Here is a 26,369-nt window from a genome sequence, read left to right as displayed (position 1 = left end):
TGGGTGGATGCAGGGCTGGCTGTGGAGACGCAGCCTTTGTCTGCCGGTGCCTTTCAGGGTGACACTTGAGCTTTGAGCTTTGGTTCTCCTGTGTGAGGTCAGCTCGGGATTCCCTCCCTTCCTCTCGGGAGTCAGGGTGTTGCGTTTAGGCGCTGTGGGAAGCTCAGGGTCAGGGTCTGGAACCTGTCAGTGCCCCTGCTCCCCACCACTGTTCCTTCTGCCCTCGCCCTCCATGTCTCCTGCTGGGGGCAGCCTCCCTGCGCAGCGTCTCCTCAGAGTCCCTGGAGCAAGGTAAGCCTTGTCTCCCTACAGAGCCACCATCTGCTTCCGAGAGTGGAGCCGTTGTGCGTCTTTCCGGGGCCTGTTCTGTGGCTGCTAAGGGCCTGGTCTCCCCATCTTCACGTCACAGCCCATCAGGACCCGGCGCTGTGTCGGGTCTCCTACCCTGCAGCCGACGTGTGTAAAGCCTCTTCCGGTCACGGTGTTCCCGGGGAGGAGACAGATGTGTGTGTCTGTGTGTGTGTGCATGCGTGCTTGCATATGTGTGTGTGTGTATGCTGCCTGAGGCACACACATCTGTCTAAGGTTCGAGATGTTGAAGTGACTCCCTCCCCTCAGAGGCTGCCAGTTTTGAGTGTGGCTAGTCCTCCCCTGCCCCCCACCTCTGCAGAGAGAAGAGCAGGCTGTTTCTGAGGGGTCTTCCATCTTCCAGGTGGGGACTTGCGGAGCTCTGACTTCTCTGTGGTGTGGTAGAGCTCGCCCTTCTGTGGAAAGGGAACAGCACAGGTACAGGGGTACAGTTAGATTAAGGAGCCGTGGCAAGGGCCCACATTCAGATCAAACCAGGAAGGACCTTACATCACTTAGAAACGTGGGCAGAATCCCTAAAGAGGCGCTTCTTTGAGAGAGGCCAAGACGTCATTAAGATGGGAAATGCCTTAATCCTCCCCTGGCTTGGCACAAAATACCAGAGACACATGGCACCAAGGGCAGGTGAGGACGTGAGACCACACTTGGTGAGCGTGCGCGGCTGAGGCTGTGTCTGCCCGAGGAGTGCCCCACGCAGGGGCCCATGGTGGGCGCTGGGAGACACGGCAGAACAGCGCCGCTTCGTGCACGAACGCCTGAAGTTGGAAACAGTCCCCATGTTTGTCAGCAGCAGAGTGGACCAATGAATTGTAGTGCCTGGAACCCGTAGGACACGGGACACGGGAAAATGACGCACACCCCAGGAGCAGCACAGGGAGCCCGTTTCTCAGGAGCATGTGATCAGTCACAGAGTGAGGAAGAGAGCCAAGGCAGTGAGCAGAGGGAAAGCCAGGGGCTTGCTTACGTTGCCAGACCGGCTGCCAGCCCCTGCCCAGTCCTTGTCCCAGCCTCAGGACACCTCCCATCTGTACCCAAAGCTTTGCTGTTTGGGGACAGCGTCGCGTGGAAGCCCCAGATGTGGCCGGGCTCAGCTGGCAGTGTCAGAGCTGTGTTCATCTTGTGGTCCCCCAGCGAGTCAAGGTGGCTGAGCAGGATGGGGCGTGGGTCTGTGAGCGATGCCAGAAGACACAGAATGGAGGAGCCCAGAGAGAACGGAGGGGGCAGGTCAGGTGCACTCACACGCTCAGGCTTGGCAAAGCCAGGCAGGCCCAGAGCGATTCTGTAAGGGTTAGGGTTCAGATGAGGGTGTTGAGGGTTAGGGTTAGGGTGGTTAGGGGGTTAGGAATAGGGTGTTTAGGTGAGGTTTAAGTTGGTTAGAGTTAGGGGTTAGGGGTAGGAGTAGGGGTACATGTGAAATGGGCATGCTCACATTATGCTTCCTGCCTAGATTCTCTGTTCTTCTTCACTTCCCAACCTGACGGAGTGTGGACCGTGCGCACCGCCATACAGCTCTTGCCAGGCTGCCCTGTGCAGCAGGGCGGAGGCAGGAACGTGTGCTCTCACTTCTGCCGGAATCCTTGGGAGGGCTGCAGGATACCCCAACACCTCAGTTCCATCCTCAGGGCCACAGAAGCCCTCAGGGGTGTAGTCAATGGTGACTTTATTCTTATTTTTCTGGGAGGAGTAACACCTGTGTGGGGCAGGCCTGCTCCTTCAGCCCGCGTGGCTTACTCCTTCGCCAGCAGCCAAGGCACTCCCTCCGCTACCATTTGAGACATGCGGAGACATGGTTCGCGTGCCGGGCGTGTGTGAAGTGGAACCACTCCTGGGTGATTGGGTGGACAGAATTTCTGCAAAGAGGAACTACAGAGGGGTAACCGAAAGCACTGAGACGTACAGTTCGAGGGGAAATAACCAATTTTATGATACTTTCTGTTATGGTTACTATTCCTGCTTTCCCTCTGTCGTGTGCTGTGTATGAAAGAAGACGTGTGTAGATTTCCTGATCTCTCTTTCACAATTCACACTAGATCGAGCTTCCTACAATAACTCTTAGAACTTTAATGAAGTGAATCTACAACTAAACTCCCTTTCTGGAATCTTAAGTTAGCAGGGCAAGGTTTTTTTGTGGATAAACAAAAATAAGATGAATGATTTTTGAACTATAGTAGTCAAGAAGTGTTGGTAGCAATATCATTGACCCTGGGACATCACGCGCTGAAAAACTCGCATCCTGGTGTCTCACAAACTGGGGAAGAATTGGGGAGTTGGGCAGACGGCTGCCTGGAAGAATTAAGCAGTTGGAGAGATGGCTGCCTGGAAGAACTAGGGAGTCGGGGAGATGGCTGCTTGGAAGAATTGGGGAGTTGGGGAGATGGCTGCCTGGAAGAACTGGGGAGTCGGGGAGACGGCTGCTTGGAAGAATTGGGGATTTGGGGAGATGGCTGCCTGGAAGAATTGGGGAGTCGGGGAGATGGCTGCTTGGAAGAATTGGGGAGTTGGGGAGATGGCTGCCTGGAAGAATTGGGGAGTTGGGGAGACGGCTGCCTGGAAGAACTGGGGAGTTGGGCAGATGACTACCTTGACTTTTTACAAGTAGCTCCTTTTTCTTCCCCGAGTGGCTCAAGTTCTTGTGTTCTGTGTGTGATGAGGTGAAGGCTTTGGGAATCTCTCAGGGGTGGCAGGAGGCTCAGGAGGTGCCGAATCTTCCCAGGTGAAGGCAACATAGAATATAGATGAGCAGGTGTCTCAGGAAAAATCAGCGACACAGCTCCTGGGAAGCAGCCACAGAGACTGGCGGGGGCCTGGGGATGAGGACGGAGGCCTTGGCGCACAGTGGAGGGTCTCAGACAGCAGAGGCTGGCGGGAACCTGGGGATGAGGAGGGGACTCGCTGGGTAGGGGGTTGGGGGAGGCCATGGTGCACACTGAAGTGTCTCAGCATGCGAGGGTCTGCGCTGGAGGCACGTGCCTGCCCTGCGTGGGGCCCACCAGGAACAAACAGCTGACCAGGCAGCAGGGTGTCCCTGGGGCCCTCCACAGGGCCATCCAGCAGGGTGGGGTGAGGGGTATTGAATGCAGGCCAGTCCCTGCAACAGACCCACAGAAATGAGCCAGTTTGCACCCAAAGCCACTGAGAAATTGAAGTAGTGATTTTAGGCCCCTCCTGCCTTTGGGGAGGATAGTTGGATGGTGTAATTCCCGGGCAGAGGCAGCCCAGTGCCACCCTCACCTGTGTGTAGGGTCTGCCCCTTTCCTGGGAGCTCAGCATGGAGCCAAGGGGGCTGGAAAGTATTGGCCGGGAAGAGGGTCTCCTGGTTCAAGCACGGACAGCCCACCCTGCAGAGCTCGGCTGCAGGTCGGGGAGGGTTGGGGTGACAGCGCCAGCCACTGGGCAGGGTTCTGTGGGATTGTGTGATCATTTCCTCATCGGATGCCAAGGTTTCCGTGCAGGCATGGAGATGGGAAGCCCAGGACCATCAGAGACGCAGCCCTTACACCAGCTCCGGCTCCAGAGGGAGTGGGAGGGAGGTCAGGCCTGCGGCTTTAAAGGTTCACACCTGAAAACAAAACACTGACAGAAACAGCTCAGAAAACTGTTCTCTAATCCCACGGCTTAGGAGCCTGTCCCGCGGATCTGAGCTCCCCGCAGGAGCCACCCAGAGCCGCGTCCTCACGAGGCCGACTCTGACCTGCTTGCAGCACGTGATGAATAATGCCAGTGACCTCGTGGCTGAATTCCCAGGAGACTGGGACCAGAGCGTGACGTCCCCACGTCGATGGCTGCAAGGTGCTGCTCCCCCCACCCTACCCCCACTGTCCCTGGGGCCGGGCATACTCAGAATTCCAGCCCGTTCAGGCTGTGGGGAGGAAGTGTGCCACAGAACCCCGGGGCGCTCAGGGCAGCTCCCACAGCCACATCGCCCATTTTCAGAAAGGGTGGGGTCCTCATGGACATGAAGCTCTCACACCCCTTCAGGTCAGGGATCGCTGCCCAGTGAATTTGCTGCAAACTTGGAGGGAACATCTTCCTGTTTTCAGAGCTTTCTGGGCTTTAGAATTGGAGGTAGGGGATTGCCGGCCTATACTTTAATCCTAGAAAATCGGGGAGAGGCGAACAGATGGTGGGGAGGAATGGGGGCTTTTCTCACGGCCACATTTTAAAGTAGATGTTTTACAAAATCCCAATGGGTGGAAGGTCTCCAGCCAGGCTGACGAGGAACAATTGCCCCTGACTATAGACCCGCCCCACTACAGACCCGCCTCACTAAGACCCGCCCCACTACCGACCCACCTAAGACCTGCCTCACCAAGACCCGCCTCACTGCGGACCCGCCTTACTACGGACCCGCCCCACTAAGACCTGCCTCACTAAGACCCGCCTCACCACGGACCCGCTTCACTAAGAACCACCTACTGACCCGCCCCACTAGGGACCCGCCTCACTAGGAACGGCCTCACTACCGACCCGCCCCACTAAGACCCGCCCCACTATGGACCCTCCTCACTGCAGACCTGTTCGCCCAAGTGGAACAGGCCGGTCCGGGCCCCATCTGAGGCTGCGAGGGCCGCGGAGATACGGATGCTGGTCCCAGGTGCCTTCGGAGCTGGCCTAAGGTTCCACCCTGGCCCTCCCACCAGACCCCGTGTGACACAACCTCCAGCCCTCTGTCCCCTGGGGGCCCTTCAGCTCTGGTATTCAGTCAGAAATCCTAACACACCTTACTTTCTTTTATTTATATTCTTTAGTTTTGTGCACACTTTGAGGAGTTGATTTAGGACAGGTTCATACTGAAAGAAACCTCAGCTGATGTTATCTGTGGGGGCTGGGGAGGGTGTCAGGGACATTTGGTGGCTGAGGAGAGCGCGTCACTGCTATTGAATAGCTCCATTTAACACCAGCCATGTCTCCGCGTCTCAGGTACTTCTGTGAAATGTTCTCAGAACCGTGTGGTGACCGCGGCACACCCGGCAGGCCCGGCTAGCACCCACCGCCCACTGGCAGGGCCCGGCCACCCTGGCTGTTGCCATTCTTTCGTAGGGTTTTGTTGATTTTAATACTTGTCATTTTTCTAGAAAACATCTGTTTTTGTAAAACAAACAAAGGGGAATCAAGTATTTTAACCACAAAGTATAAATACTGGCTCTGAGCGTTCATCACTTCATTGACAAACTGCTGAGGAGGCTGAAGGCGAGGAGGCATTTGCGGATGTGGACCTTGAGCTGCGTGTTTGGGAGACGCACAGGCCTCGGGGAGACTCAAGCCAGATGCCAGCCACGGGGACCAGAGCCTTGGCCCAAGAGTGGCATTTGTGGGAAAAAGGAAACTTCAAGAAAAACACCCCTCCTGCTTCTCTTCCAGCAGCTCGTCTCCTTCTGGAAGGATGTGGAGAGCGTCCAGGGTAACTAAGTGCTCTGCGTCCACCAGAGTCACGTCTCCCCAGGAGGGCTGGGCCGCCTACGCCAGCACCTGCTGCACCCCCATGTGGTCCGGGGAGCAGTGCCGGTCCCCGCAGGGCAGCTTTTTCATCAGCCGTCGGAGCTTGCTGGGGAAGCTCTGGTTCATGTAGCGGTAGAGAAGTGGTGTCACAAAGCTGCTGGAGAAGGCCAGGAGTTTGGAGAAATCCTTCACAAAGTGCAGTAGCCCCAGGTAGTGTGCGTCCACGGGCTTCCCTCGCGAGATGATGACCGTGTGCCCCAGCAGGATCAGATAGTGCGGCGTCCAGAGCCCAAACTGCGTGCACACGGTGGCCACCAGCAGCCTGTGTGCCGAGGGCTCCAGCCGGCCCGTGTCCCGGTCCAGGGGCGTGTCCTCCCTACGGACGCGGGAGAGTAGCACCAGCGCGTAGAGGGCGGCCAGTGCTGGCACCACGTAGCCGATGAACACCAGCGTGGCGTCGGCAGCTTCTGCGTTCTGCATCTTGGCGCACTCCAGCGCGCGGGTGGACACATGGCTGCAGATGTAGAAGAGCAGTGAGGAGAAGCTGGTCAGCAGCGCGCCGCCCCACACAAAGCCGCACACGTGCCGCGTGTTGTACACGCTGGCCATGTAGGTCCGCGGCAGTGCACGCTCGATGTAGTGGTCGAGGCTCAGCAGGGCGGTGGAGTACATGGCCACCAGTGAGGACACATTGAAGGGGATCTGCAGTGCCACGTGGACCTCGCCGCCCGCGCTCCACAGCGCCCACCGGGAGCTCGGGGGGCCGAGCAGGTGCACGGGGGCCAGGGCGCTGAGCACCAGGCCTGCCACTGCCATGTTGACAAAGTACACGTCCGGCATGGTCATGCTGGCCTTGCTGTGTAGGTTGGCCAGCACCAGCAGGGCGTTGTAGCACAGGCCCACTGGCACGCCCACCACCAGGCCCAGCAGCGACAACAGTGACAGCCCCAGCTGCAGGTCCTGGCAGGCAGGCAGCTCCTCCACCAGCCCTGTGCCGTTGAACCAGCTGCAGCTCCACATGGCGGCCGGCGAGGCTCCGTGACCCTGCGGAAAGAAGGAACAGGTGGTCAGCTCGCGTCCCGTCCCAAAGCCTTGGCCCAGAAGTGCTGCAGGTACAGGGGTGCCTTCTCCTGGTGCAGGAATCGGTGGAGACCACAGAGCGAGGCTGCCTTGGGTGCATTTCTGTGAAAGTGAAGTTGAGCATTGAAAAATGGCCGTCTCGGATCCTGACCGGGGGCTGCTGTGGCTGCACTCATTTCAGCGGCTGGGGTTGGGGACCAGAGAGGGAGCCTGGTGTGCCCCACATTCTCAGAGCCCACTATTCATGGGCTGCTGCGAGGCCTGGGTGGTCGTCCTGAGTTGGTTGGACGGGCCCCGCGCAGTGATTCCCGAAGTTTACTAGATGTCTGTGGTGTTCGGATCTTGCCAGCGCCGGGAGGGACAGGCAATGTGGACGGTCAGCCCTGAGCCTCCCTCCCTCCCTCCTGGCAGCTCAGGACCCAGCGCCTTGGAGTCCTTGCAGAGCCTGGGCTCCAGGGAGGGTGACCTGTGGGTCGCAGCCCACAGGAGGCTCTGGGGACATAGGGACATAGCCAGTCTTGACGTCACTGAACGAGAACCTGGCGGCTGGAGCCATCCTAGAGTAAGAATTTCGCCACCCCCACCCCCCCACCCCGCCAAAGCACAGGCATTCCTCAGTGACCTGCAGCTGTCTCGGGAAGCCTGATGTCCACCATGTCATTTGGCCCCGGCTGACCTCCTGCTCTCGGAGTGGAGTAGAAAGCGTCTCAGGCAGACGAGCTGACGGCATCGTTCCCGTGCCCGGAGGCAAGAGCAGTGAGGAGGCCGGCTGCGGTAGTGGGTCCTCAGCCGCCACTGGAGTCCTGCCACTGCAAGACCCACACCACACACAGGGCCACAGCAGGGTGGGAAGAGGAGGCTCGGGAGGTGGAGAGCACGGAGGGGCCAGGGCCCGAGGTCCCCAGTGCCAATAGCAGTGTGCGCCCCACAGCAGGAGACACGGCCCTGCGGCCAGGCATTCAGGCAGCTGGCAGATGGGCGGGTGGGTGGATGTGGGAATTCCCATCCAGAGGCTGGTGGGCAGGACGGGAGGTGTGGGTCATTGTGCAATCCTGGTGAATGCCGCCCAGCAGCCGCAGTGAGGGTCAGGTGGTGACAGGCATGCAGAGCTAGGCCGCTGCTGGGTGTGCCCAGCCACAGTGCCGCCACAGCGCCGCCACAGCACCCCCAGGTCCTGGGTCCAGGCTCCCTGGCCCCTGCTTCTCACGTGCTCACCTTGTCTAGCCCCTCACTAACACATCTTGACCAGCACCTCCTGGGCCAGGCAGGCAGCAATCTGGGGGATGTTGGTAGTGGGGGATGGGCTCTGGGCTCCACTCGCTGGGCCAGCACAAGCTCCAGACAGGATGCACCTGCTCCAAGCACAGTGGCGGGGGCCGGTGAGGGGGGCGTCTGGGCCTCTGCGGGCTTCTCCCCTCCTGCTGCGCCAGGGTCCAGAGGACCGGGTTCTTCAGGATCGTGGTCCTCCACACCCCAGCTTCTGCCTGCGAGGCTGCATGGCTTTGGCTGTCACAGAGTGGCAACCCAGTTTGGGGACATCACTCCCCAGACTCCACTTGAGTCCCCAGGAAACACAGGCCAATGCGACTGGGTGTCAGTCAGCAGCCTGGCCTGGCCTCATGGGGCGCCCAGGGCCCCCGGATCTGTCCAGGGTCTGTGGTTAGAAGATCGCAGCGGGAGGGCTGTCTCACTGTGTGCCCTGTGTGCTGCCTCCAGTCACTGACAGGAGGACACACCCGGCCGGCCGCCTTCACCCCACAGAGCTTGCCAAGGGCCGGGACCCCTCAGTGTGCTCTGTCTCGGCACCCCTTCATTCCCTACTTAGAGATGTCCACCGGTGGCACTGTACAGAACCCCCTGTGTCCTCTCTCCCACCTGTGCTGCACAGAGTCCCCCACGTCCCCTCTCCTGCCTGCACTGCGCAGAGCCCCCCACGTCCCCTCTCCCACCTGTGGGCACCACAGGCTCTCACCTTTACTTTGTGGCCCAAGCCTCTTGGTGCTGTGGGCCCTGGCCACTGTCGGTGAGCAGCATGGCGGGACAGAGGTGGCCTCTGGTGAGGACCTGCGCGCTGCTGCGCTTCTCTGCAAACCCGCAGGCTCTTATCAGCAGCGCGCCTGGCCTCCTGCGCGTGCGTGTGAGGGCCCCAGGATGCAAGCACTTGTTTTCCTCTGGTAAGTTCCCCGCAGGGCCTCTGCCTCCCTTGGCAGGCGCCACCGCCCCTCCCTCCTGCTGTTTACAGCCGGGTTCCAGAAACGAGGGGCCGTGCTTGGACAGGACCGCACTGCAAACTGAGCACAGCTGGCCTCTTGTCCCACCTTTCTGATAGCCTGGCTCCTGGAGGCCGTGGCCTCTGCCCGCAGGCCCCTGTCTGCATCGCTGCGGGGCATCCCACCGAGAGCCCGGGGGCAGGTCAGGCAGACACGTGTCCAGGTCCATGCAGCCGCCCCTGGTGTTCAGTGTGCTTGAGATGTTGGTTACGAGCCCTTTTTTCCATGAGGAAATCAACAGAAGGGTCTACTGTCGAGCGAAGGCCTGGCCATGCTCACTCAGCTCACAGGACACAGGAGCCCTCGGAGGCACAGCGGAGGCCGAGGGCAGGCTCAGGTCGGAAGCAGAGAGGGGAGCACGTGCATCTGGCGTCTCTGTGCACAGAAGGGACATGGGCATGGCCAGAGAAAAGCTGAGCCGGCCCCACACACGGAGCCTCCTGCGAGGGCTCTCCTGCAGGTGGAACCGCGCGGGGCCAGCCTGTTGCCCGCCGCACCCCTCCTTGCAGGGAGTCAGAGAGAAGCTGCCTGGACTGCTAATGCCTGCCCTGCCGTGAGGCCAAGTCAGAGGGAGGCAGCCAGCGTCTGCAGGGCTAAGAATGGCTCGATTCTTGGGAGGCGGTCACGTGGAGTGGGATCTGCTGGCATTTCCTCCCTGCGCTCACGTGCGTCCCGCTCGCCCTGAGCCGGCTCTCGAGTGCGTGCTGTCACCCCAGCCGGGACCTGGGAACGCCGGCCTCCAGGTTGGGTTCAGGTGGAAAGTTCTCCTGTGTGCATTTTTGTTTACTGGCAGCTGACAAATACTGAAGGATTTATAAACTTGCAAAGCTGCAGGTTGCTCTCTGTGCAGTTCACCAGGTATCAATGATGAGGATGGTTTCTGTTTCCAGTGAAGGTTACAAGCCGAGCCGTACCTGTTTTCCTTCACTCTCCGCTGGTTGGAAGGTGACGCGCTTTGCGTGTTGGCCCCAACATTCTCCCTGGAGTCCTCCTTTTACCAGGCATTAGCTGGAGATCTTGGGAGGGAAGGCAGCTGGGGCGGTCTGCTCCATGGGCTCTGGGGGACGTTCCTAAAGCCGAGGAGCTCAGGTTCCCGCCTTTGTCAGGAGCTGGGCTGAGAGGCATGGAAGGAAGGCAGGTCAGCAGAGCGTGAGGAAACCCCTTCCTCGGCCACGCCTGGGTGGACAAGTCTCCTTGGCCTGCCTCTCTGGCAGGGCTCGTGGTAGGAACAGGGTCCCTGGGAGTGCCCTCCAGGAGCTGGTTTGAGAGTCTCCTGCCTGCAGGCTGTTAGCCATGGCTCCCAGAGAAGTGAGCATGAAGTGTATGGTTTTTTGTTTTTGTTTTTGTTTTTTTGAGATGGAGTCTCGCTCTGTTGCCCAGGCTGAAGTGCAATGGCACGATCTCAGCTCACTGCAACCTCCGCCTCCCGGGTTCAAGCGATTCTCCTGCCTCAGCCTCCCGAATAGCTGGGATTACAGGCGACTGCCACCACACCCAGCTAATTTTGTGTTTTCAGTAGAAACAAGGTTTCTCCATGTTGGCCAGGCTGATCTCGAACTCCCGACCTCAGGTGATCCGCCCACCTCGGCCTCCCAAAGTGCTGGGATTACAGACGTGAGCCACCATGCCCAGCGAGGTGTACATTTTGAAGGCTGGGAGCTGCAGGGGGCACCCGCAGAACCACAACGTACCAGGGCCCGGCAAGTCATGTGAGCCAGTGTTCCCACCTCTCCTGGTCACAGGAGACTCGTGACGCGTGCCCGACCCTCACAGCCAACCCAGCTCCCTGTCACTGAGCTGTTCCAGGCACATTAGCCAGGGTCCTGTCCTGAGCAAGGTTCTGGGCTCTGCCATGGACACCCCTCCCCCGCTGTCGCCACACCTGCGTCCGAGTGAGGGGGATGGCCTGGGCCCCATGTGCCTGCCTGGCCGCAGAGGGGTTTTCTGGGAGCCTGGCCTGGCCCAGGTGGGTGGAGCCTTCGACTCTTTGCCTGTCCGTGGTCTCCCGCTTGCCTCTGTGCCCCCCGCTTGCCTCTGTGCCCAGAGACTTCCTTTTCCTGGCTGCCGGGCTGTCTGGGGAAGCAGGGCATCCTGGAACTGGAGAACAATGGCCTGGCTTCTCCCCCCGCTGGGCAGGCCCGCTGTGCCTTCTTTCCCGTCAGCCATGCACTCTGCTGACTTCCTTCAAGGGAAAGAGGAACGGGGAGCCAGGTGATGGGAGACTTAGAGGCTGGGAGAGAAAGCCTAGATGAGCCTCTTCAGAAGTGGGCTCTTTTCCTACACGAAAGCCTGAGTTTGTTGCGGCGGCGATGAAAGATTCTGGAGGCTCCCTCAGAAGGCAGGAGAGACCACAGAGAAGGGCCGCCTGTCCCCCAACCCCATGCTGCAGGTCCCTCTTGGGCCAGGCTTGAGGAACAGAGCTGGCACATGCCCTCCAGTCACCCGTTTCGCTCTGAGCACTGCCTGCCCGGTGGCAGGGGTGATATTCAGCTTCCGGGGCCCGCCACTGCACCCTCAGCCAGCAGGGACCCTGTGGGCCTCTCCTCCAGGCCAGCCCCACCGTTGCACTGAGAGACCACCAGCTTCTCCCCCAGTTCCTGGCCACCCTCCCAGGCCAGGCCGTCCCTGGCAGCTGCTCCTTCCTGGCTCCCCCACCTCGTCCACCAGGCCCTGCTCCTCCAGCACCTCCAAAGTCACACTGCTGGTTTCACTGCCTACCTCCCACTGTTACCACCAGCATCTCCCCCCGAAACCTCCCCCACGACTCCTCAAGACCTGCCACCCACACACAGGTCCCTCCCCAGGCCCACGTGGGTGCCAGCACAAGCAGCCCCAAGGCCCTCCCCTAGGGAGGCACCCAGGACTGGGCTCTTCTCAGGCGAGTGTCCCCAGCCGAGCTGGACGCTGCAGGTCAGCCTCGCCTCTCAGGAGGGCACGCCTCGACGCAGGCGCCTGCTCAGAGGCTCCTCACCCACTCAGCCTGGAGCAGGCCTCAGGGTCTCTTGGGGACAATGACAGCATCTCGGGCCAGGAGGGGAGGGGCTGCAGGCAGCATCTTGGCTGGGAAGGTGGAAGGAGCTGGCCCTGCCTGGGCCTCAGCTGTCCAAGATGGCCCAGTTTCAATCGTTTTATTTTCCCTATAAGAGAATTCATTAATGTCACAAATGGGATTCATCTATTCCTCCTTCTGTTTTTATTTTTTTGTTTGGAGCCAGGATCTCTCTCAGTCACCCAGGCTGGAGGGCAATGGTACTGTCATAGCTAACTGCACCCTCTGCCTCCTGGGCTCAAGCGATCCTCCCATCTCAGCCTCCCAAGAAGCTGGGACTACAGGCATGTGCCACTACAGCTGGCTAATGTTTTCATTTAATGTTTTTTGAGACAGGGTCTCACTATGTTGCCCAGGCTAGTCTCAAACTCCTGGGTTCAAGTGACCCTCCTGCCTCAGTCTCCCAAAGTGCTGGGATTACAGGTGTGAGCCACTGTGCCTGACCTGTTTTTGTTTTTTAAATAACTCTCATAAAAAGGGCCAGCCTTGCACCTACTACCCGTCCTTCCCAATCCAGTGGTGGCTGACATGCGGGAGATATCTGACCAGTCTCATTTGGATGGGGTGAGAGGTCTTTACAGCTTCAAGGCTGGGCCTGGGCCATGGGCCAGCAGTGGACAGGAGAGGAGGGCTTAGAAAGCCCAGCGGAAGCGGGAGGGTGTCAGAGCCCAGGGCTGGCCTCAGAGTGTACAGCCAGCCTGGGAGACATGAGCAAATGTGCTCCCCACGCTGTGCGGGAAACTGCTGCACCCCTTACAAGCTCAGAACCTCGGCGGCCTGGCTCAGGGTCTCCCAGCAGCTGCTTAAGCGGAAAGGGGGCAGAGCTGGACACCAGGTGCACCCCAGAGAGCTGAGACAGAAGTGACATTTCCACACAGGAATCCTGAGAGGACCGGGGTTGGGACACAGTGTTGATGGGAGGCTGGCGCCCTGTTTTCTGGGAGCAGCAGCTTCTCTGAGTGACAGGAAGGGGCCTGGGCCTCTGCCCACACGCTGCTTGTAGGGCCTGGGAGCTGTATGAAGCCTCCGAGAAGTCCGCGTGTGCTGGTGCCCTCTGCGGCGCAGGGGTGGCCTCTGGGCCCCATAAGCAGCCATCTGCGGGGCTGTGCACTCCCACCCAGGCCTCTGCTGGCCTGTGGGGTGACCTCAGCCAATCTGCCCATCCCCCTCTCTGATGGCATGGCCGCCATCTCCAGCAGGCTAGGGTGAGGCCCAACTAAGCAAGAGGCTGGGAAGGACGGGCAGAGTTTCTCCGAGACCCCCTGCACGTCAAGCCTTCTGGGTTCCTGGTCCCTGCCTAGCACCTGTGGATGTAGCTGTTTCCGGAGTGCCCCTCCCTGGGTCCTCAGCTGTGCCTCTGTGTCATCTGCTGAGCGGTGCTCACTCCTAATGCATACTCGTGAGGATAGAAGGTGGAGTCTTTTCTTCCAAGTCCCCGTGCTGGGCTCCGACTGCGATTTCCTGGGAAGATGCTTCCTAGGCTGCGGCGTTCCAAGCCCGGGAAGGCTACTGGGCCTTACTTCCTTGCAGGCTCTCCCGCATCCATCCGCCTACACCAGGGTGCAGGGACGCCACTTGCAGAGCATCCGCTCGGAGCTGGGAGCCCCAGGCTCAGGACTTGGAGAAGCTGGGGCCGCTTGAGAAAGGAAAGCCAGAAAGTGTCAGACTCCCAAGCCACAGGGACCGATGGTACAGGATCCTTGGTTGGCTTGGGCAGCCCGTCTGGGCAGCTGTCCCTGTTGGCTTGGAAGTCCATGGATGTGCCCGCTGCAGGTGGACAGCTCCCTGCTCCACTCTGAGCCTGAGCAAATGCCCTGGGGATCTGTTCTGTTCCTGATCTAAACCTGAGTGTGTGCAGCTCCCTGGAGAGCCCCTGACAGACCACCTGTGACTTTGGGCCACTGTGCCTGAGGAGTCACTGCCCACAGGGTGCACAGGCAGGCTGGGAAAGGACAGGGTGCCCAGCGGTGCCGGCCCCTGTGTCCCTGCACAGCCCTGAGCCTGCAGGCCTGTGCTGACAGCAGGTCTCACACTGCAGAAGACCCTGTGCTTGCGGTTCAGAGTGGGGCCCGCTGGGGGGGCCCTGCCAAGGCCTAGCCCACCAGAGAGACCTGGGAGGGCCCGTGTGTCCTGAGCTTTGGGGGCCGACAGTGTGGGGCAGCTCTCCTTGTTGGGGTGGGGTGGGGTGGCTGCTGGCTGCTGCCAGGCCTGGCTGGTGGGAGGCAATCAGGAGGGCCCAGGTGCACAGCTTCAGCTGTCCCTGCCCAGGGCTCCTCGCACGGGACCTTGGTGGCTTCTCTGTCATAGAACCCAGTACAGTGGAGCCCAAAATTTGACCAAAAACAGTCCTAAAACTGTTTTCCTACTTTGAGAAAGCACCACTGATTCCAGCCGCTGCCTTGACCTCTGGTCTAATTCCTTCTACCTGACATGAGGGAATGTTAGACAGGGCTTCGGAGTAAGCCTGCTAATAGGAAGGACCGTGCCCTGCTGTCTGCAGGGGCCTGGATTAGTGGTGGGCAGCAGCAGGAGTTGACATAAAGCACTGTAAGAAACTCCCTTGCCCTCCGTCTTCCTAGGAAGGAAGTGGTTAAGGGCCTGGGCTCTGGAGCGGGCAGCAAGCATGTGCACTGCAGGCTGAGCTTTTCCAGTCCTGGCTTGCACAACAGATGCCTTTGCAGGCAGTTGACATCCTTGCTGTGTGCCTCGGTTTCCGCAGGCTTAGTAAAAATCTTCATGAGACAGGAGGGTTAAGTAAACCAACCCACGTGAAGCACGAGGGTGCCGGCACTTGCTCCCTGTCACCAGCCCTGGCCTGGAATGATGACGCCTGCAGATCTTTGGCCTCCTCCCCACATATAAAGGGCAGAGGAAGCTGTTCTGTGACCTTTTGCTCAGAATCTTTGTGAACGGACACGTGTGCAGGGGAAACGTGGGGCAGGGTGGGGGTGACAACAACATGGGCCCCGTCACACCCCACACTGCTGGTGAACGTGGAGGAGGCAGCCCCCAGGATGCACCTGTGGGTGGCGCTTGCATGGGGAGCGCAGGGTCAGACCGCGGAGGCCCGGGGAGCGCACGGTCAGACGGCGGAGGCCTGGGGAGCGCACGCTCAGACTGCAGAGGCTTTGCAGTTTTATGGTTTTTATGTTCTGAGTTTGGGCTTTGATACCAACACAATGAATTTCCCGATGTTTCACTAGTACTAAACTGGAGTATAAACACTTGCTTCCCTGGCCTCTATTCATTGCTTTCAAAGGAACATGGGACTGGGAAGGAGAACCTGCTCCAGGGGTCTTGGTTCTCTTTGGTTCATAACTCGTGAAAATGTCTGGAGCCCATGTGCAGCTTTGGAGACCATGGCCATGGCAGGGTGTGGACAGGGGCGACAGGACCCCGTCAGGCTAGCTGTCAGGAGCATTTCAAGTGAGACGTTGGCATTTTTCTTCCTATGTCTTATTTAAAAAGAGCCCAAAGTGCTATCAAGCAGTCTGTTAATAATGAATGTCTGTGAGCAGTGAGGTGAACTTGGCTGAAACCCGGGGCTAACTTTGATAGGGTTTCCCAATAGAAATGGACTGCCCCAGGCCTGTTCAGAAGCAGCAGGCCTGGAGACAGAGAGGGCCTGAGTGTGGGGATGGTGACCACCCCTCTCAACCTGAGAGGCACCCGGGTCCCTGTATGTGTGTGTGAGGGAGAGAGAGCATCATAGCACCTGCACTGCACAGAGCTGGCAGAAACAGAAACCAGCAGAGGAATCCTCTGCTCCAAGGTGGCTGAATTAGTTTCACAAAAGCCATCGCTTTTGATGTTGCTGTCCCTGTTAGTCGGGAAGTTCTTTCCTCTGTTGCTCAGGGCCCTGTCAGAGCTGGGGCCAGCAAGTCCCACGCCCGGTGATCCCCGCGAAGTTTCCGGGTGCTCTCTTTCACACTGTCTTTTGCGGATGTTGATCCCTTGCCTAGAACACCCTTTCTCACTTCCCCTCGTTCTCTCAGCAAACACTGGCTCGTCCTTGACATTTTATTTTGGGCATCAGTACCCCCGGGAACCCACCCCCGACCACCGTCTCCACACCCCTCCGCCAGTCGTGCTGGGTTAAGCCTGTCCGCACATCCATCTCTTTCCCACCTACTCGGAGCTCTTTGCAGGCAGGGGAAGCTTTTATGTGTGCTGCAGCAGCCTGGCTGACTGTTGGATGAAAACCGTGGAAGGGGATGTATTCAGTGACGTAAAAGGCTTTTCCCCAAGGCGAGTGATCCACCAAGGCGAGTGATCCACCAAGGCGAGTGATCCAGTTTCCCCACTGAGTAGAAAGGAGAGCAGGCAGGGTGGGGACTCAGCGCTTCTTATTGTCCCAGGGCAGTTGTTGAAGCTTTAGAGCCTTAGATTTGAGTGGAAAGAGAACTGCGAGGCCCCGGGCACTGCATCCTCAGAAGGATGGCAGGAAAGGAGTGGAAAGGCCATGGCCAGCTCCTGGCCGAACCTGCCATGCACCATGAAACGCTCAACCTTGGGTGAATGTTCTAGAACAATCAAAATGCTTTCAAAATGACTCTGGAATGTTTATTTCCTTTTGTAGTAATGAACCCAGGCTTTAGCAACAATTAACATCCAGCTCCTAGGAGCCAGACGCTTAGGAAAGGCTGCTGTTTTCACAGGGTTTCCACGTGGAGAGCTTACGCACACTGATTCCTATCTGTGCCTTCCTGGGCTGTGATAAGAAACGGTTCATTACATAGGTGGATGTTTTTGATTTTTGTAGCCTTTTGCTTTTTACAATTCCAAACTGCAGAGTAGTGAGAGTGAATCAGGTGACTTGGCTTAGGCTATAAACAAAGAGAATGCCTCTCTTTTTCCATGGATAATAGCGAGCATGTTTGCGGCTCCAGGACGGGCTCTGGGGGCCTGAGACCAAGCACCTTGCTGGGCCAGTGAGCGGGCTGGGCACCTGTGCCTGCAGCTATGGGCGCCAGTTCCCTGGAGGAAGGTGGAACAGCATTCTTTTGTTTACTTGGCTTTTTGTTCCCTAACTGGGTGTGAGGCTAATTCCCTCTCCAGGTACATCAGACCAGGGAAAAACAAAAACAAACAAAAAAGACTTCCTCAGAAATTCAGAGACATGGCCAAGAACAGAGAGTCTCTACTGCAGACTCTGGGCAGGCTTGGCACCTGCCGGGGCTCCTCAGTCGAGCCCCGGTTTACTAGGCGTGGCCTTAACCTGCAGGGAAGTGCTCTGAGCCACAGATCTTATCACCACCTTGGTTCTTTCCCAGGGAGGAGCCAGCAGGTTATTTCTCCTCATCACACTAGCTGTGGTGGCAACAGTGGTCTGCAAGGCTTGCTTTGGTTCCAATTAAAATGGGGAAGGTCCTTGGCCTTTGCAGGAAGGGACCTGGGTGTGGCTCTGTGGGGATGAACAGACACCTGCCCCACTCCACCCTGTCCCTCTGCTGCTCAAGGGGGTGTTTTGTTTGCACACGGAGGCTCCTGGGTAGACAGCACGCTCCTAAGAAACTGACTTCTGGTCCCGGGCAGCATCTCATTTTGGGATCTCAAATTGGAGCGAAACGTTATTCTACTCTCCAGACTGGGTTCCCTCTCCTCTTTGCTACCTGGATGGTGTCTTGGGGTCCTGAGCCTTTGAGACCCCTGGACAGATGTGGGCTAACTGGACAGCCTAATGCTGGTCAGTTGGGCAGGTGGGTTAGTGAAAGCCCTGGAGAGCAGAGGAGCCGGCAGGCAGGAGGGAATGGCTGGGAAACACTGTTGACAGAAAACAGCACCGTGGGATCGTCGTGTGCATGACACGGTCGGCCGGGTTCTCCGGGTGATAATTTCCTTCTGCAAAGGCAAGACCTCGCTGTGGTTGGGTCATTAAAGGCCAGGTGGCAGTTATTTTTTCAGGATTCCAGGTGACATCCTAGGGGCTGTGAGAGCTGCAGCTCCCTGAGGAGCTCCTTCTTCTCCCTGCCCCAGTGAGCAGCATGTCCCTCTTCCGACTGTAAATTACACGAGCATATTTCCCCACGCAGCGATCTGTGCAGTATGCCATTGATTCATTGTATGATAGACATAATCAGCCTTTACATCCTAACCTAAGACCCACATGAGGTGTGCACCCTTTGCCCTTCTCTCTTCATCAGCCTACTGGGGCTTATGAGTTGCAGGGACTCCAAGTCAACTTTCACATTTACATTCTGCCCTAAATCTGCGTTCCTCTGTCCTCCATCCTCGGGATATGTCCATGCTGGCTAGAGAGGCAGGATGACACATGGACGCCAGCACGGATGTGTGTGGCGTCGGGCAGTGAGCTGCTCTGGCCCCGACCTCTTCTCTGTGAAAAGGCACAACAGTATTCAATACATATAAACTATGTTCTTAAGTCACTTGTCTTCAGAGGCCTTCTTCATTGAGGAAGACAACAGGGGTTCTGGTTGGGGAGCCGGGCCTTACAGTAGTTCTTGAAGGAGCTGCACAGCAGGTCATGGGTACTGTGAGTGTGCACTTCGTCTAATTATTAACAGTGCCTCCGTTCACTCTCAACGGTGCCCCAGTTAGGACGGTAGACTATCTCATCACCACTATGCATGAGGAGCCTGGGAGCATGGTCAGAACCATTTTACTCATACAAGTTTGCAGAGGCCTTTAAAGCAAGCCTCTGGCCCTCTGTTATTGAATGCTGGCCTCTGCTAGGTGCTGCAGGTAGCAAAAGATAAAAGATGTGCCGTTCCATGTGGACAGGAGCTGGCTATTTAAAGTGGAATGGAGGACTCAAGTACATCTTCATGGGCAGGGAAGAGATCAAAGGCTGTGGACGACGAATACAGAATTATCCTCTGGTCCACCATGTAGCATGCATGCAGAGATAAGCCACTGTGACCAGTCACATCAAGATTCATAGACTTATGCCTAATTTAGAGAACTGACTTGCCAGGTTTGTAATACTAACTTAATAGTGGGTTTTCTGCTGCTGGTAGTGGTGGTTTGGCGGCTGGAGAGCACTGCCTTCCAGTGAAGCTTTGAAAGAGCCGTCCCATGCCCTGCCAACTGTCCAAGACAACTGACAGCAGATCCGACACCTCCATGTAGACACAGATCCAAAACTCACTTTAAAACACTAATCACAGAAGGGGCCGAAAGCAGTCACCATAGTGGCCCAGGAGAGCAGGATCAGTGGTGCCCTGCCGGACATGGGAAAGCCGGTGGCGGCGCTGTGCCGCCTACGCCAGCAGCAGATTCAGCTGCCATCACCAGGTTAATGACCGAAAGCCCGCCCCCGGGGCTCAGCTCGGAGCGCGGCCGGAGGACAGCGGTCCCCTCCTGGCAAGGGCACGGAGCCCTGCAGTGGGCAGCGGCCAGAGGACCCGAGTCCCAGTAAGCGCAGCGCCCGCCGTGGGAGCCACAGCAGCTTGGGGCTGGCTCCCTCCCCAGGCGGAGACCGGGGTGTGCCCCACTGACCCGACCCAGGCTCCCGGGCCCCACTCACCGGCTTGCTGGGCGGCGGCCGGCGCAGTCGCCGCCGGGCGGGCAGCTCGGGCTGGAGGAGGCGGCGGGGCTCACGGCGCGCACGCCGCCCGGGCCCTGTGTACACACGTGACCGCCGGCCCCGCCCCCGGCCGCCGAGCGGCAGCGATGACTGGCCCCGCCCCCAGCCTTGGTCCCGCCCTGGCCTCCGCCCCCCGGCCCCGCCCTCGCGGCCAGACGGCGGGGAATCGTTCGGACCAGTGAGGTTGGGGGGCGGTGGCGGTGGAGGCAGTGCTGGTTGTGTAACCTGAGACCAGCCATTTGACGAACTCGTGCGAGATTCCCTGTGGGAGGACACACACCCAGGGCTCTGGGAGTTTTTGAGAATTCTCTTAGTGCCCAGTGCGGTTTCTTTTTACAGGCGCTGGTGCCTATTTTGCTGAGTCAGAATATACCCTAATCTGCAGGATGCAGGCCCCACCGCCCTCCAAAGGAAATGAGTGGCTGCAAGTTAGTCCTTCCAGGTACACCTGCCCCTCTTTCTTCCCCGAAGTTTGCTTGCTGTTTCCAAAGTCACCAATTACTTCCTGGTTTTAGGAGTTTCTTTGTAAACGGAACACTCACAGGAAAGCCGTCTAAAGAAACACATTGTTTGCTGCCTGATTACTTTTGTAGCTATTGTTACAAGTTAAACATTGGAAAAGCTGAAACAAGGACATTTACTTTGCTGTAATTTTTGAGGTGAAACAGTCCCCCCTGCAGCACATTCTGGTTCAGGATCTAAGAACATTTCTGAAAATCAAAGCATATGGGTTGCACAGTTCCGCGTAGACTTGCTGTGAGCTGCGGGCCGAGTGGAACACCAGCAGGAAGAATAGCGGCCACTGGCCCTCCGCTGCATGATGCTGTGGCCTACTGTGTTCAGGGATGTACCTCAGCCACCTTCCTGGACAGGACGGCTTCCTGACCGTGGGTCGGAGTGGGACGTCGGGATCAGCTTTCTATTCCAGCGGGAGGGCAGGGAGAGGCTCACCACGGCCCACACCTGCTGATGTGATACTGACTTGCTGCCCAGCCCGGCACCAGGTCCCTGGCACAGTGGATGCAGCCCGGGCCCTGTGTGCCCAGAGGTGCCGGGTGCTGATCTTACTTGCCAAAGTCAGTCACAAGCAGCCAACACCGATACCTGAGGGCGTATTCTGTGTCAGGTTCTGTTCTAAGCTTCAACCATTGTTTTGAGGTAGATACGTCCGTATTTCATCAAACCTAAGACATGATTGATTAGTGTTAGCTATGCCATTACTTTACGGATTACTAAAAAGAAGGCCCTCTGCCCATTGCATTCCGACATACTGCTGATTTTAAGGCGCAGCCTCATGTTAGAGATGAGAAAGTGAGAGTACACCTTAGCATCAATGAGATAGGTCACCACGTGCATTTTAATTTTTTTTTTTTTAAGACAGAGTTTCTGTCATGTTGCCCAGGCTGGAGTGCAATGACACGATCTTGGCTTACTGCAGCCTCAGCCTCCTGAGTAGCTGGGATTACAGGTGCGTGCCACCATGCCCAGCTAATTTTTTTTTTTTTTTTTTTTTTTTTTAGTAGAGATGGGGTTTCACCATGTTGGTCCGGCTGGTCTCGAACTCCTGACCTCAAGTGATCTGCCTGCCTGGGCTTCCCAAAGTGCTGGGATTACAGGTGTGAGCCACTGTGCCCAGCCATGCATTTTAAGTTTAATTGTGGAAACTTAAGCAACTTACTCCAGGTCACACTGCAGGCCGTGGAGCCAGGATTTGAACCCAGGGGTATTCTGGCTTTTTAGATCAGGGTTTGGGACTTTGGGCCCTCCTAGCAGCCCGCCTAAGAGCAAGCTTCATTATCTCCATGGTATAAGTGGCCCAAGACCTCAGAATCCCTGGTCAGAGTATGCACCGTGCTGTCTGGTCCCTCTAATGCCAGGCTCTGTGGGTCCTACCCACAGGGGTGCTCTGTGGCTGGGGAATGCTGGAGGTTAGCTTCCTCTAAGCCACTGAGCTTTCAGGTCACTGCAGACCACCTTATCTGCAGAGACTTCCTGTGCCAAGCAGGCCAGTCCTGCCAGGGAGAATGGCAGAAAGCTCGTGTGTGTCCTGGGGAGATCGTCAGAGGGAGCCACCCTCCACCTGAACCACAATAAGTACTCGTAGCTGGGGGTGTAAACACTCTCCAGAGGCTGCAGCTGCGTATCCAGGGGTCCTGGCCAGCCCCTGTACAAGACTCAGTTGGATGGGGGGAAGGGTGGGCACAGATTGGGGCGTAGGGGGGCGTGTGGCCCTGACTCAGCTTCGCGGTTGCACCCTAGTCTAGTGTTGATGTTTGAAGTCACGTGGACGTGGCCTCCCCTGCGTGGCTGCTGATGATGTTTGAGGGCAGTTGTGTGCTCCTGGCCTGGGGTCGTGTGTTTGTGGCTGTGTGCCGTGGCTGCTGAGGGCATTTGAGGGCAGTTGTGCGCTCCTGGCCTGGGGCCGTGCCTCTGTGGTTGTGTGCCGTGTGTGTTGCGGGTGGGGGGTGCCCTAGTTGTGCACCTCATTCTGCAGCCCCGCGCACTGCTGAGGCTCCTGTGATGCGGCCGCGTGTCTCACGGAGATGTTGGGGCCGCCCTTCCCCTTCCCCTGCCGCATTCAGGTGGGTCGGCAGGCTTTCTTGGTTATTCTGAGTGGCGGTCGGGAAGGTCAGCTGCCCGCCACCCAGGGATCTGGGGCTGCTGGTCAGGAGCTGGAGAGGGGCCCAGCTGGCCTGGGTCTGTTTGCAGGTGGGCTTTCTTGGGGGGGGGGACGGGGAGTGGTGGGAAAAGCTGGCTGGCATTCCCCTCGGAGATGAACCTGCTCTAGTGATTGTGTTGGCAGAGTGAGTCTGATAGTGTGTGCCATGCTGATCACGGACAAGGAATATTTTGCAACGAACTTCCTAGTTCTTGTGAGTATGGCTTGTGACTTTCTTTGTGGCCTGTTGATTATAAGGCGCACCCTGACGTTACAGATGATAAAATGAGAGTGAGCCTTAGCATAAGTGAGATAGCATGTCATCATCTGACACTCTGTGCATGTATTAATAAAACTTGGTGTTGTTCAGAGCCCCCATAAACGGCAGTAACATTAGTAAGGAATTGTGGAGTCCCTGGGCAGAGCCCAGGTCCCGTTCCCTGCAGCACGGAGCCCAGGTCCCCTTCCCTGCACCGCGCAGCCCAGGTCCCCTTCCCTGCAGTGTGGAGCCCAGATCCCCTTCCCCGCAGCGCGGAGCCCAGGTCCTGTTCCCTGCAGTGCGGAGCCCAAGTCCTCTTCTGGAGCATGTGGCCACCACCTTGCCGTGCAGGGGCCTCCCTCCCTCTGCTGCACTCTCTCCATTCCCTCTTCCTAAATTCTATCTGCACAGCTTCCAGCCTGGACCTTTTCCATGTTCTGCAGAAGCAGCTGTTCCCACAGGGAACGTGGGAGGTGACCAGGATGGGTCTCCAGCATACTGCCGAGCCTCTGGCCTCGGGTTGACCCCGGGAGGCACTGTCAGCTGGAGGCCCGGCATGCAGCAGCCACTCACTCATGGAGTGTGGCTGCAGCCGGCACGTCTGCCTTTGCTCATCCTCCCAGCCCTGCTCCGAGCTGCGCCTTCTCGTTGTTTATGTGTTCTAGACGCTAGACTTTTGTGTATGTGTGGTTTGTAAATATTTTGTCCCAGTCCATAGCTTATCTCTTATATCCTCTTAATGAGGGTTTTGCAGAGAAAAGGCTGTTTTCTTTTTTTGGTGAAGTCTAATTTATCCTTTTTTTTTTGTTCTTTTTAATTCTAAGGATCTGCTTTTGGTGTCATGGTTAAGAATTCCTCAATGACTCCCAGGTCCCAAAGATTTTCTCCTACGTTTTCTTATCAAAGTTTTATAGTTTTACATTTGACATTTAAATAGATGATCCATTTGAGTTCATTTTTTGTGAGGTTTAGGTTGTTGTTTTGGTTTTGTTGTTTTTGAGACAGGGTCTCACTCTGTCATGCAGGCTGGAATGCAGTGGTGCAATCATAGCTCACTGTAGCCTTGAACTCCCAGGCTCAAGCAATCCTCACTCCTCAGCCTCCTGAGTACCTGGGAGTACAGGTGCGTGCCACCATGCTTGTCTAATTTTTAAAGTTTTTTTGCAGATATGGGGGGTCTCACTGTGTTGCCCAGGCTGGTCTCAAACTCATGGCCTCAAGCAATCCTCCCACCTCAGCCTCCCAAGCAGCTGGGAATACAGGTATGTGCCAGCATGCCCAGCCTGGATTTTTTTTAATAGACTTTTTTTTAAGAGTAATACTAGGTTCACAGCAAAATTGAGCAGATGATGGAGTTTGCATGTACACCCTCCTGACACACATGCACGGCCTCCCCCATTATCAACACCCCGCACCCTGAATAGTGCATTTACAACAGTGATGACCCTACACGGCCACACCACGAGCACCCGAACCCCACACGGCCACACCACGAGCACCCGAACCCTACACGGCCACACCATGAGCACCCGAACCCTACACGGCCACACACGAGCACCCGAGCCCTGCACGGCCACACCACGACCGCCCGAACCCTACATGGCCACAGCACGACCGCCCGAAGTCCGCAGCTTATGGGGGGCCCCTCTTGGTATGGCATGCTCTGTGGGTTTTGATAAATGAATATCCACTGTGCATCCACTGTTACAGCACCACACACAGCAGCTTCACTGCCCCAAAAGGGCCCTGTGCACCACCCATTCATCCCTCCCTCCCCACCACCACTGACCACCACGGAACCCTTTCCTGGCTCCATGGTGCTACCTGTTCCAGAATGTCATGCGGTGGGACCCCACAGCGTGCAGCCTTTTCAGCCAGCACCTGTCACTTCGCAGAATGCTGTTAAACTTCATCACGTCTTTTCACGGCATGACAGAGCCTTTCTTGTGCTGTCTGGATGGACTACAGTTATCCAGTCCCCTACTGAAGGGCATCTTGGTTGCTTCCAATCTGTGGCAGTTATGAATAAAAGTGCTCGAAATATCTGTGTGCAGGTTTGCATGTGAACCGAAATTTTCAGTTCATGTGAGTGAATACCAAGGGGCACATTTGCTGAATCCTGTGGCAGGATTTTGCCTACTTTTGTAAGAAACCACCAACTGACTTCCAAGTGACTGTGCCATTTTGCAGTCACTTCCCACAGCGATGAGTGCGTTCCTGTTGCTCCACATCCTCACCCGCATTTGGTGATGTCGGTCTCTGGATTTGGGCTATCGTGACAGGTGTGCGGTGCCTCACTGCTATTTTCATGGGCACTCCCTCACGTCAAAGGATGTCGCGCGTCTGGCCCCATGCTTATTTGCCATCTGTAAATCTTCTTTGGTTCGAGGTTTATTGTTTTCCTGTGGACATCCCGTTGTTCCAGCAGCATTTGTTGAAAAGATTTCTGTCCCCATGGAATTGCCTTTACAAACTTTGTCAGAAATCAGATTGCTCCATTACTGGGTTTACGCTCAGAGGAATATAAATCTTTCCACCATAAAGATGCGTGCATGCAAATGTGCACTGCAGCCCTGTTCACAGTCGCAAAGACATGACACCAGCCTAGCACTGTTCACAGTTGCAAAGACATGACACCAGCCCAGCACTGTTCACAGTCACAAAGACATGACACCAGCCCAGCACTGTTCACAGTCGCAAAGATGTGACACCAGCCCAGCACTGTTCACAATAGCAAAGACATGACACCAGCCCAGCACTGTTCACAATAGCAAAGACATGACACCAGCCCAGCACTGTTCACAATAGCAAAGACATGACACCAGCCTAGCACTGTTCACAATAGCAAAGACATGACACCAGCCCAGCACTGTTCACAGTCGCAAAGACGTGACACCAGCCTAGCACTGATCACAATAGCAAAGACATGACACCAGCCAAGCACTGTTCACAATAGCAAAGACATGACACCAGCCCAGCACTGTTCACAATAGCAAAGACATGACACCAGCCCAGCACTGTTCACAGTCGCAAAGACATGACACCAGCTGAAATGCCACCAATGGCAGATTGGATGAAGAAAATGTGGTACATATACACCATGGAATCCTATGCAGCCATTAAAAAGAGTGAGATCGTGTCTTCTGGGAACATGGATGGAGCTGGAGGCCATTATCCTTAGCAAACTAAGGCAGGAACAGAAAACCAAATACCACATGTTCTCACTATAAGTGGGAGCTGAATGATGAGAACTCATGAGCACAAAGAAGGGAACAACAGACACAGGAGTGAATTTGAGGGTGGAGGTGGGAGGAGGGAGGAGGAAAAGGAGGGTGGAGGGTGGCAGAAGGGAGAGAAGGTGAAAAATAACTACTGGGTACTAGGCTCAGTACCTGGGTGATTAATCTATACAACAAACCCCCATGACACAAGTTTACCTGTATAACAAACCTGCACAGGCACCCCTAAACCTAAAATAAAATTTTGAAAAAATCACATTGCTAACATGGGGCACCTCCTGGGTTCACTGTTCTCTGTTCCTCTGTGTGTCTCCCACTGCCCGTGCTGCACCGCAGCTGTCCGATGTCCCAAAATCAGGCATGCAGTTCCTTCTAGTCATCCTTTTTCAGCGCTGTTTTAGCTATCCTTGTTACTTTGCTTTTCCATATACGTTTTAGAATAATCTTGTCTTTACCTAC

General features: G+C 56.8%; 2 protein-coding genes across 11 annotated transcripts in view; one reads left to right on the top strand and one right to left on the bottom strand.

Moving 5' to 3' along the window:
• The window catches only part of CHLSN (cholesin), a 133,784-nt gene that overhangs the window by 70,176 nt on the left and 37,239 nt on the right, over nucleotides 1-26,369 (top strand). The gene's annotated exons all lie outside the window — the stretch shown is intronic.
• GPR146 (G protein-coupled receptor 146) lies at nucleotides 5,082-19,806 on the bottom strand. Of its 6 annotated transcripts, none has more exons than XM_063708332.1 (4): nucleotides 19,694-19,806; nucleotides 8,861-19,015; nucleotides 7,511-8,240; nucleotides 5,082-6,852 (listed from the first exon to the last, which is right to left on the bottom strand). In XM_063708332.1, exons 3-4 carry the CDS (start codon nucleotides 7,892-7,894, stop codon nucleotides 5,827-5,829), a joined length of 1,410 nt encoding a protein of 469 aa, XP_063564402.1. In that variant the 5' UTR covers nucleotides 7,895-8,240; nucleotides 8,861-19,015; nucleotides 19,694-19,806; the 3' UTR covers nucleotides 5,082-5,826. The 6 variants fall into 6 exon arrangements, with proteins under 6 accessions (XP_063564402.1, XP_018886321.1, XP_018886322.1 ...); XM_019030776.3 differs by having other exon boundaries at nucleotides 8,861-10,272; XM_019030777.3 differs by lacking the exon at nucleotides 19,694-19,806 and having other exon boundaries at nucleotides 7,565-8,240; nucleotides 8,861-19,666.

The sequence above is a fragment of the Gorilla gorilla genome, chromosome 6 (assembly GCF_029281585.2).
Source record: "Gorilla gorilla gorilla isolate KB3781 chromosome 6, NHGRI_mGorGor1-v2.1_pri, whole genome shotgun sequence".
NCBI lineage: Eukaryota > Metazoa > Chordata > Mammalia > Primates > Hominidae > Gorilla > Gorilla gorilla.
This window is presented reverse-complemented; position numbering and strand designations above follow the sequence as displayed.